Below are 12,472 nucleotides of genomic sequence, written 5' to 3' on the forward strand. Positions count from 1 at the left end.
AACATCGGTAATACTTGCCTTATCAGGCACTTTTAGGTCTTTGGACAATTGGATTTTTCCCTCACTATTATAGACATCCACAAGACAGAATCCAGAAGGAAAAAAAAGTACCAAAGGACCAAGAAAAACCAGGCATAGGCAACCTCCCTTCTGTATCCTGGATTACATCAGAGAAGCAACCTCATCAGAGGAACCAGTAAAGTTGAAGAAAACTCATGCTAATGTCAGATGAATGAAAACTGTGAAAAAACCTGAGAGACTCTTCTACTGGCATACAAGAAGTCTCAATTTATGCATAATAGATGTAAAGAAGATCTCCAAATGGGAGATTAAACACTCTGAAAGCAAACCAGATACCTTTTACAGTAATCTATCATACTTTTAGGAACATAGAACAGTTTCTGGCATGTGAATCTCAATGCTAACAGGTATCTACTAGATAAACAAGAGAAATTTGTCTGAAAGGGTAATTTCTCACAGGATCAGAAAGGCAAAGAAGGCAGTCCCTTGCGTAAGTAGTAATATCCTATGCATCTAAGCGCTTAGAAAGAAAAGTGAACTCTTCTTTTATATAATCCAGGTTTCTTGCCTGTGGAGTTACAAACCACTGAGGAAAGTGCAGCAGAATGTGAAGATTCTTCACCTAACCTCATATTCCCACAGATAAGGAGGCATGCTCCAGTGTCAACAGTGACCCCTCTGAGCAAAGTACCCTAGGTATGAAAGGGCTGAATCAGAGGATTGCATATATTTTTGTCTGAGTATCAAAGAACCAGAAAAAGGTTGAATACTTCTAAGATGGCCTCAAGGGCTGGTGTGATTCCCAAGGCATCAATCCAGGTGGGCAAGCCAGGGCTAATGAAGTAGATTCCTAGAATATTTGACAATGGGCTGAGCAGAATCTTTCACATAAGGATCCTTCAGATGCCTCAGGACAGGAGTGGTCCTTGAAGAATGACCTCAGAGCTAGAGCCTTCAGTTTTTGTCCCAGAGAAGAAATCATCTAGCCCAGGTTAGCAGAAATGAAAACTACAGAAAGTATACTGCATTAGTATATAAAGAGTAATTACCTGCACACTATATACACTTTTTGTGTTAGCACAAGCTTTAGATTTAAAAGATGGATTTTAGATTTAAAAGATGGATTTTAGATTTGTTAAATCTAAATCTAAATTCCTTTAGAATACTCTCCAGGTCTATCTCCCTCCACTAAGACACAGCAGGCATTCATAAACATGTCAACCACACTCCATAGGAAACAGATGGAAAATCCAGCTCTCAGACAAGCTGCAACTCCAAAAGATCTCTCTTATGCAGAACAGGAGCCCAGAAGTCAGCAGGCAGAACTAACACACTGAAGGCACTACTCAAATCTGCAGTAAGAGGAATGAGCACAGGTCTTAGAAAAGGTGAGAGGCAAAAAGATGCACACAGTATCTGAAAGAGATCAGACTATATTTAGAAAGCCTAAATGTGAAAGCAGCAACAGTGCTATCTCATGTGATACTCAAGAAAACACAAGGTTGTGGTTACATATTTCTTATTCCCATGCTGAAAGATGATGAAAAGGTGTTTGAGTACAGTGACCATCTACAGTGCGAGAAGTCTCTAAAGCACTCATCTTACACATCAGAATTTATGAACGTGCGTATTAACACTCAAACATCATTAACGATGTAAAGTGATACTTCATCTGATAATCGTGTTAGTATATTCACTCCTTTTATAGCTAGGTCAAGCTCTTAGATTTTATTGTATTCAACAACATGTGCCAGCAATATTGCCTCTTAGGATTTTTTGTTTGAGACATAAAGCCAAGAAGACCCAAGCAAAGCAACAAAATTTGCTTGAACTTCTAATGAGAAAATACAATAGTTTTAAATAAAAAAGCCTATGAGCCTTAAATAACAATGCCTGAAGTGCGTGAAAATGATCAAACCTAATAGCTGTTTTTTAAAATAATCTAGTTAGGGTACTCTTTATAGTTTTCAAGCAGATATTACTAATAGCAAAATTGCTGGTTTGGAGGGAGAGGAAGCAGTAAAGGTAAAAAAATGTAATCTGCCAAGACAAACCAATCTCCTATAAATAATACATGAAGCTTGACCATTTAAAACAACTAAACCTTAACAAAAACACACCACCACAACATTTTTTCATAAAGAATTTCAAAATACGGAGAAATACTGTTTTCGCCACGAACTAGAAAAAGTGTTGTATGTACCTTAACATGCCACTCAGGATGAGAATTCATATAATCAAATAGCTTCTGATAATTCTGGTACTGCTGATCCCATTCTGAGCTCTCAGAGTAGCGGAAGTCATCCCCAAGTGGAGCCAACAGAACTTTAGTACGAAAAAGCTTTGACTTCTTTCTGTATTGATCTAAAATAATCCAAGCCCTTGAGGGGGGGGGGGGGGGGAGGAAAAACACCACACAAAAAACAAGCAAAGCCATTTAGAATAAAGATCAACATTGAAGAAACAATTCTTAGATATCAAGGTTATGCATTACAGTGACCCTAAACAAGACATACAAAACTTTGCTATCTCATTTTGTTACAAAAAGATGGATGCAATTCCTCACACTGGGACACCGCATTCAATCTAATATTGTTGCAAACACTGTGTTAATTAAATCCTTCCATAAGCTTATCAAGCTCCATTTCAAAACAGGAGGGCAGTCTGCATCAATTTGTTCCTGTGCCAAAACTAACCTTCAGTCAAATTATATTTACCTGCTTTGTATTTCGATAACAATCCTAATCCTCTCCATCCCTTAATTATGATAATAACAAAGCTCTTCTCATCCCCTCTGGTTAATTCCCTTGGATACTTTGCTTCATACCTTCATGTCCTTGACAGGAAAACTGGCCATAAATTAATCTTAGAGGAACTCTAGTCTTGAAGAAAGAAAACCTATCTGGAGGAAGTTCACTACTAAAAATTTCTGTTCTCCCTTTAGCCAGCTTCTTACCTGTCATAGAGTCATGTCTTGAAAAACTAAACCCACTGTTTTCTGCTTTTTGCCTTAAAAAAAAAAAAAAAAAAAAAAAAAAAATACCCACATACACACACAAAAGGAAAAAAAAGTCAGTAAAAATATCCTTTGGCACCTATTAACTCACTGACAGGCAAAATAGTTACAAGTCTGATGTCTCGGTTACAGAAAAGGTCCATTTCTCCCTCTCCCAGCCACAGTGACAATCAAAATCTTCAGCTGGTAGGTAGTATAAACCACAGTAACACATTTAAGAAAATGGGAACAGAAATAAAGTTTTAACGAGAAAATTACAGAAAAATACAAATTCCAGTGAGTTTTTTGTTTCTACAAGTCTTTTCAGCAGACTGTCTACCCAAAATCTCCTTTCAACTCATACTCTTGAGGATTTCTAAGTAAACCTTTATGTGAGAATTGAATCTAGCCCAATATATTTGAAACCCATATTTCTTCGACCAGCAAGTTAGAATTTGTTTATTGAATTATAAAATTATTGAGTTAACACAGGTCTGATCGAATTCTGGAGGGAGAAAGGGGATGCAACATCTTTTGCTGAGGATCTACATAGTTTTGCAGAGACTAGAATAGACTCAATCAGTAGCTTCTCTCCCTTCTTTGTCTACAGTTTGATTCAAAATTCAGATTACCAAGTATTTACGCTAGAATCAATGTTTTCCATTACTTTCAAAAGGTTGCTGTTTTGAACATAAAGACTTCCTCTCCACACAACTAACAGCACAACTGGCACAACAGAAGACTTTGTAGCTCTATATTCTAAGAAGCCAGCCTTACTTCAGTTTTCCACAGACAGCCTACAGTTGGAAACATACTTTATTTTAGAGCCCTTGAAAAATACAGGACTTCAGGAAAGGTTACAGTTAACAGGATATTTAACTTTGACATCTCTCTTCAAAGTCTTCTAGTTTCTTTGCAAACCTACTGCAAAACTTATCAGTGTGGTTCCCCCCTTCTTCAAAGTACACGTAACTGTAGGATTATTACATGTTTTGTAGAGGGCAGCAGGATCTTCCTGCATTGCAAGCTAGTTCTGAATTGCAAAAATGCTGAAGAAAAATTAGATGTCTTAAGTCAGGCATATCCCCTTAAGTTTCTCTCAAATAGCTTCCTAAATCACTATTTCTCACAGGAGTGAGAAAGAGCTAGAAGAAAGCCCCAGCCAGAAAACAAACAAACAAACAAACAATACCCCAAACACCAAATCTGGGGGTTTATGCAATCAAAAGTTCCTGAAATTGTAAAGAAGATGCATTATGTAGTTCTGAATATTCAGAGCAACCCTAACTGCACTCTTAGTTAGCAGCACTAAAGTATATCAACACTGTCAAGTAACAGCATCAAGACAATTCTTCACCTTTCTTTGGGAAGCTTACAGATTATTACTGAATTCTTAAGAACTTTTGCAAATGAAGAAAACCCCTTCATAAAACAAGCGTGGTTTTTCTAACACAAAAATTCCAGGTATTTGGCTAAAACATATCAAAATTAATGTGGCTGGTTTTGCCCCTTCCTGTATAAAAGGAAGAGGAGCAGTAGCATCTCAATCTGTGGGAATCACAAGAAATTTTGCAGCAGCAAAATGACAGTGGTCATGACAGTTGCAGCCCCACCACTTTAGCCCATACAGCACATGAAGCATTAGGGACTCACTCTTTGCTTGATTATCAAAACTAGAAAACAAAACCATTTGGTGGATTAGCAATTTCCTATTCAGATGATTTTAAGGAGTAGGTGGATATGTGCACCTTCCTAGGAGAGTGATCATGTATTCTTGACATTTGTAATCACAAAAATTAACCATCAATACCATATCAGCAATCTGAATGCAGCAATCAGCTGCATGTTGTGCAATGTGACAACCATAAAGAGAAAAAAAGCTGAAGGGTGCAACTGGGCTCCTGACCAGTAAAGGGTGAACAGGAAAGTCCCTTTTCTGCTCCTTCTCTGAAGCACATCTCTTGTAGTACAGATTCTTTCCTATTTCCATGAATGTGAAAGAGAAACATCTACCAAAAGAAGCTGTGCTTCCTCTAACAAAACAACTCAATCCCACTCAAGGAAAAAAACCCATTTTTTTGTTGCTAGCGCAAAAAGCCAGAACTTCACCATTCAAACATATGGATAAGGATGCAGCTACAAACCAAGGCAAGTGCAACAGCGATATTTAGAACCTAAGCAGTTATGAAACATAATTAAACAAGTACAGGTTTTCAATTAGGCTGCTGTTTCATTCCTTCCTGCCATTCACAACTAAAGTGGTACGGCAATGACAAATCCAACAGCTGCTAGTCTTAAGTTTTCAATTCAATCTTGTTTCAGGATATTTATATATATGGCCGTAACAGTAATGAAATCAAAAGCAACACTCCCAGCTGAGCATTCAGGATCTGTCTTCCAATTATTTTGTTGCAGCTTTTGCATTGAAGAAAGGTTAGTGATCTAAACCTTGCCTCTAAATTGCTCATGTGTATTAAATGTTTTTTTCAGATCCACTTAGTGTAGATCTGTATTTTTCTAGTCTTAAAAACCAAAGCACTCAAAGACAAGAGAGATTAAGTGTGCTACCAACTTCTAACTTTGGAAAGCTTATGATGTAAAGAGAGGTTTTCTTCTAAATCTCATACATCTCATCATAACAAGTGTAAAACGTGTTGTTGCAAAGGTCAGATCGGAGTTTTTCATTAACTATAATATCCCAAATTTTTGTAAAAGATGAGCAGCATTTTTAGCATTTTCCAGCAAAACACTAACTCCTATGTTTTAGTGGACTTATTTTAAACTACACTCTCAAAGTACAGCTCCTGTGCTCCTTCCAGCGTTCCAAATGTAAGTAATCCAGGCTCCCAACTCAAAGACTATGCGTAAGTTGCACTTCTCCCCTATATATCATCTAACATACTGCTGTTTCAGCTGTTAGACACCAAAATTATTTTTATCTACCTAAAGTTCATGCAAAAGAATTAAGTTTCAGAGACCATATTGAGAAGATGATCTCTTTAACTTGATCATATGTTCACTACATAATTGCCCCATTTCTTATTCTTTGATGCCATATGACATAGTGAAAGCACTCTTTTCTTTTTTCAAGTTCTAATTTAGATTGTTACACAAAGGTTGCATCTTGGAAGTGCAAGCATCTTGAGAGTGCAAGGGGATTTATTCCTTCCCTTGGAAGAGATAAATTATGATCTAATTAAAAACCAAAACATTAAAAAGCATTCTGAGCAGGCTCTCTACGTTATCTTTATAGCCTTTATGTTCCAGATATTTGTTAAAACAAGCTGTTACTGTTCTACAAATATTTGTCTCAGCTAATTGGGATACATATACAAGATCTTCCTTTTTACAACTTTGATTTGAACACAAGAGCTTTCCTTCACATTTGACAAGCACTGGGTGTGTCATAATAAATCTTCTGTCAGCTCTACTGCTCTCCTGTCACCTTCATTTTTCTACTTTCAAAGAAAATTACTTTTCCTATGATCATTCCAAATGTCTACTTTAAAATCTGACAATTGTGATGGATTCTATTTAGGTTTTAACTTTAATAAAATTTTGTAATTGAATTTTACTGACAAAGTGAAGTTTTCCAGATGCTTGGCAAAATTCATATTCAGAAAAAAGGACACGCACTTAACATGTAGGCAACCCATAAATCATTGTTACATCACCACTTCAAAACTTCAGCATCAAGACTAGAACCAAAAAGTCACCCTGCTACCCTTAATACATTTGTTATACACAGCAAGTTGCAACAATTGTTAACACCTACCTAAATTTCTAATTCTTGAACTTGGGGATGGTTTGAAAGTGTGAAGATAGTAACAAAACTCTTCTGGAAAAAAACCTTTAACAGTTCTATCTTTATTATTATTTTTTTCCCTCCTCCCAAACTGGAAGAGTAGTTTTGTAAAAATGTAAACTTGAACTTATAACCTACCTTCAAATTTCACTGTCAGTCATGTTCTGAATTTATGAGTAAATACTAGATGAAGTAATAAGTATTACTTTCCAACAACAAGTTTATTTTAAAAACTGTGTATGTTCACCAAGCTATGCTAGATACCATCTTTGACCAGTATGATTTATTTTTTTTTAAGGCATTCTTTTGCAGAATACGCAAAAATTATACCTGTGTTGAACATTTCCAGCATGAATGGCTTCTGGTGGAACTCTCCATGGGCAGCTTACTCTTCCTCCAGGAAGACGTTTGAAATCAAACTGGCAGCAGAGTTTCGGATCTGGACCACAAGTATGAGGAACATCATAGCTATAGAAAGGCATCATATGACAAAGGATATCTGTACTTGATCCTAAATCTGGAATGAAATACATAGAACACACCTTTAAAATAAACCCTCTCAGATTTGCCAGAACTTAATCAGTTCCATCTTAATCAGTTCTTAATCCAAGAATTGTATTGAAAAAGCAAAGACAATTCCTTGCTTTGAATATCCATAGAAGCTAATGAATATCCAGAGAAGCTAAAGAACAGAGATACAACCAAGATTGTAATGTTCTAATCAAGCACTAGCTGGTTGTGGAAGATAGGAACAAAATGTTACTTGGTTTGGCTTGGGTTTTTTTTTTTATTACTTAGATAAATCTCTTTATTTCCAGAATTTTAGAGCTGAACAAAACTTCATGTGAATCAAAACCAATTAAAAAAAAAAAGACATAACAAACAAACAAAAAACAAAGCCTAAATTGAAAACAAATCAACCTGCTGTCATTACCTCATTAGCAGATTTGAATTGGTTTGGTTTAGCAATATCTTAATTTCTTGAGCGCATAACTTTCAAAGTACGATTCTATGTTCTTGTAGATAAAATTCTGTGTGCTTGCACACAGAATTACATAGAGTTCTATACACTTCTGAGACCATCTTTGCAATCCTAACTTTTCCATCCAGTCAGACCATTCCATAAAGTTTAACCCACCAGAAGCAGAGCTTTACACACATTTTGTCAAGTCTCAAAAGGTCTTTCAAAATTTAACTTTAAAGAGAACCTTAAGTTCTCATAGAACTTAAGAGAACCTGAAGTTCACTGATCTGGTAAAACCCCTAAATGCTGATTACCTATTTTCAGCATTAATAACTTAATTTTATGCTGAAAAAAAATTGCTGAATGTTGTAGGATGTGTCGCAGAACCTGGCTTCTAAGTATGGCAAAATATGAAGATACTCCCCAAAAGCTTAACAGCATAAGTCTTTACAGTTCCAATACAAGGCTTGTTTTAAAACTCCTATTTTACTACTATTTATTACTACAAAGGTAATATTCCATAAATACACACTTTACTTTTCAACTACAGAAGTTCTCTATCTCAAGTACTATGTTTACATATTATGCCAGATGCATATGCAGTAATCTTTGATGCATTTTGAAAAGCCTTCTTGTGAAGCATAAACACAGGACCATATCACATGTGATTTGCTTATGCACCTAAACAGTGCATAATAACTACTGTGTGCACTGAGCGGCATACATCAATTTTCAAAGAAAAATCTCTGAAGCGTCAGGATCTGGGAAATTCCTTCACAGTGGTACGCTCTCCTCAAGTTTACTTGTACAGCAGATTGCTTTCTCTGAATATCCTTCTTCCAACAACTTCTAATTAAGAACACAGAGGAACTAAAAGCTTCAAAATCACCATCACCTTTCAAGAGGAAGTACTAAATACATTTGTTCAACCCTATATTAATAAAACAGTGACATATTATCTTACTTTTAAAAAACAAACACTAAAACCTCTACTATACGCATTCATCATACACATTTTTGGAATGTTAGTGCAGTACAAAGCAAACCAAATTGTTCATATTGAAAACTATATTCATTTACAGACACAACAGTTTGCTAAGGTATAATCACTACATTACCTAAAAAAAACTTTACATTGCACAAAGTAAAAAGGAAATTATATTTATTCTAAGAATAAGGTTTTAGATTAAAATTTCATTGCAAATTAAAATGGTGAAATGCTTTTTTATCTATTTTTCTGACTAAAGATAACCTATAAATTTCAAGTCCACAGAAACCTACTGTCAATAATGGAAGTTATTCATCACACCAGCTGAGGAAAACTGGTCGCTTGAATGTTTTTTTTTTTTCTCAATAAGAACATAACACAGATCTCTTGATCTTCAAATATTCACTTTTAGGGTTTTTTTTCCTCTCTCCAACAGAAATGTCCCTTCTCCTTCACTTTACTTCCACATAATAGGAGGATTAAAACAAAGAAGTGAGAAAAGGCACAAGAATAACCCATCTCATTCACTTTTTTCTATATACTTGCAAAAAATGTGGGAGAAGCAAGTTAAAGAGAAAAGCACAAATGAAAGAAACAGGAAGATCAGAGGAATAATGGCAATAATACAGTTTTTATATTTAACCTCATTCCTAACACACAGGTACTCACATTCCTTATTATTAAAAAAAAAAAAAAAAAAAAAGTTAACCTACAGGACATTTTTCACCAGAACTGCAAATCAAAATTTTTCAAGTCTAGACTAATTTCTCTAAATAACCTGTTCTGTAAAGATTTCAAAGATTTCCATATATTTATTCAAGTTCCCTCTGTATTTTACCTGTGTAAAATAGCAAAATAAATAGACATAAAGGACAAACACATACCCCAGTTCTGTCTCCAAAAAAATTCTAGTGTCTTCTGTGCTGCAAAATATTTTTTAACTGAGTAATGAACTCTCTGTATAAGCATATTGGAAAATCCTGCGCGTTTCAGAAGGTAGGCCATAGTTGGTGAATGCCCAAAAGGATCAATTGCCCAACCAGACTTCGGTTTCACTCCTGTTGACAAAAGAAAAAAGTAAAACGGGAATAAAGTTTTGGCTTTCACTCAAAGTAGGCTGTATCAAGAGCACTAAAAATAAAATTTCCAAGAAGATAAATTAAAATATGGAGGTAAGTATTGCCTCCCGCAGAACACACCCTTGTAATCAACAAGCTTGTAATCAACAAGCTAGAAGTAAACAGATGAACAATTAATAACAAGAAAAAAATCAAACGTCTTCAAGGAAAGGCATTCTGTCTAACTACATAAAAAAACTGAAACAGCATTCTTCATTGTTACAAAATTTCAACTGTGTCTCAAACATCTTAGCAATGAAACATCTAATTTTTTTTCTTTCAGTAGTTTAAACATTACAGTTGGGAAAGAATCATAGAATCATAGAATAGTTAGGGTTGGAAAGGACCTTAAGATCATCTAGTTCCAACCCCCCTGCCATGGGCAGGGACACCTCACACTAAACCATGCCACCCAAGGCCTCATCCAACCTGGCCTTGAACACTGCCAAGGATGGAGCATTCACAACCTCCCTGGGCAACCCATTCCAGCGCCTCACCACCCTAACAGTAAAGAATTTCTGCCTTATATCCAATCTAAACTTCCCCTGTTTAAGTTTTAACCCGTTACCCCTTGTCCTGTCACTACAGTCCCTGATGAATAGCCCCTCCCCAGCATCCTTGTAGGCCCCCTTCAGATACTGGAAGGCTGCTCTGAGGTCTCCACGCAGCCTTCTCTTCTCCAGGCTGAACAGCCTCAACTTTCTCAGCCTGTCTTCATACGGAAGGTGCTCCAGTCCCCTGATCATCCTCGTGGCCCTCCTCTGGACTTGTTCCAACAGTTCCATGTCCTTTTTATGCTGAGGACACCAGAACTGCACACAATACTCCAAGTGTGGTCTCACGAGAGCAGAGTAGAGGGGCAGGATCACCTCCTTCGACCTGCTGGTCACGTTCCTTTTGATGCAGCCCAGGATACGGTTGGCTTTCTGAGCTGCGAGCGCACACTGAAGCCGGCTCATGATCATTTTCTCATCGACCAACACCCCAAAGTCCTTCTCCGCAGGGCTGCTCTGAATCTCTTCTTTGCCCAACCTGTAGCTGTGCCTGGGATTGCTCTGACCCAGGTGTAGGATCTTGTACTTGGCATGGTTAAACTTCATAAGGTTGGCATCAGCCCACCTCACAACTGTGTCGAGGTCCCTCTGGATGGCATCCCTTCCCTCCGGTGTATCAAGCGAACCACGCAGCTTGGCGTCATCGGCAAACTTGCTGAGGGCACATCAATCCCACTGTCCATGTCACCGACAAAGATGTTGAACAAGACCGGTCCCAACATCGATCCCTGAGGAACATCACTCGTTACCGGTCTCCAGCCGGACATTGAGCCATTGACCACAACTCTTTGCGTGCGGCCATCCAGCCAGTTCTTTATCCACCGAGTGGTCCACCCATCAAATTGATGTCTCTCCAATTTAGAGACAAGGATGTCATGTGGGAGAGTGTCAAACTCTTTGCACAAGTCCAGGTAGATGACGTCAACTGCTCTGCCCCTGTCCATCAGTTTCGTAGCCCCATCATAGAAGGCCACCAAATTGGTCAGGCAGGATTCCCCCTTAGTGAAGCCATGCTGGCTGTCACCAACCACCTCCTTGTTTTTCATGTGCCTTAGCATGCCTTCCAGGAGAATTTGCTCCAAGAGTTTGCCAGGCACAGAGGTGAGACTGACTGGTCTGTAATTCCCAGAGTCATCCATTTTCCCCTTCTGGAAAATGGGGGTTATATTTCCCTTTTTCCAGTCATTGGGAACTTCACCTGACTGCCATGATTTTTCAAATATGATGGCCAGTGGCTTAGCAACTTCATTTGCCAGCTCCTTCAGGACCCATGGATGGATTCCATCAGGTCCCATGGACTTGTGTACACTTAGGTTTTTAAGATGGTCTCGAACCAGATCCTCTCCTACAGTGGGCCTAGGGTCTTCATTCTCACAGTCCCTGCATTTGCCTTCCAAGACTTGGGTGGTGCGGTCAGAGACTTTGCCAGTGAAGACCAAGGCAAAGAAGTCATTAAGAACCTCAGCCTTCTCCAAATCCTGGGTAGCCAGTTCTCCCGATATCTTCCAGAGAGGGCCCACGTTGTCCCTAGTCTGTCTTTTATTTGCAATGTAACTATAGAATCCCTTCCTATTATCCTTAACATCCCTAGCCAATTTCAATTCTAACTGGGCCTTAGCCTTCCTCACCTGGTCCCTAGCTTCCTGGAAAGTTGAAAGAAAATGAATGCATAGAGATGGATTGATGATGTTGAATTTTCACTGTAATTAAATAATGTTAACCTTTGTCAGATTTAGACCTAACTTTTCATATTTAGTTGGTTGACAATCATTAGAATCATGTTGACTAATACAGTATTTTCACTGAACTTCATACTACCAAATAAAGACGATCAACTCATGTTTACCTGATTCTTCAACACAGTTCCCAAGACACACTTTTACTGTCCTACAAAAAACAACAAAACAAAAAAACCAAACAAACAAACAAAAAAACCCCCAAAACCATCCCAAAACCCAGTAGTGAATGCATTACCCTTTTATTAGGCCTTCCCTTTCCCCATTTCTTAATTACGACAATCTGTGCTT

General features: G+C 37.6%; 1 protein-coding gene across 13 annotated transcripts in view; it reads right to left on the reverse strand.

The window, feature by feature from the left end:
• MAN2A1 (mannosidase alpha class 2A member 1) overlaps nt 1-12,472 on the reverse strand; it is a 116,984-nt gene that overhangs the window by 76,507 nt on the left and 28,005 nt on the right. For all 13 annotated transcript variants that reach the window (XR_013958704.1, XR_013958705.1, XR_013958706.1 and 10 more), the window contains 3 exons: nt 9,658-9,831; nt 7,152-7,338; nt 2,225-2,402 (listed from right to left, as the gene is read on the reverse strand). Coding sequence is in view for 9 of the 13 variants with exons in the window: in XM_080637156.1 (XP_080493282.1) it covers nt 2,225-2,402; nt 7,152-7,338; nt 9,658-9,831 (539 nt within the window). In the remaining 4 variants the exon portion in view is untranslated. The remainder of the gene's footprint in view (nt 1-2,224; nt 2,403-7,151; nt 7,339-9,657; nt 9,832-12,472) is intronic.

This window comes from Psittacula echo (assembly GCF_963264785.1).
Source record: "Psittacula echo genome assembly, chromosome: Z".
Taxonomy (NCBI): domain Eukaryota; kingdom Metazoa; phylum Chordata; class Aves; order Psittaciformes; family Psittacidae; genus Psittacula; species Psittacula echo.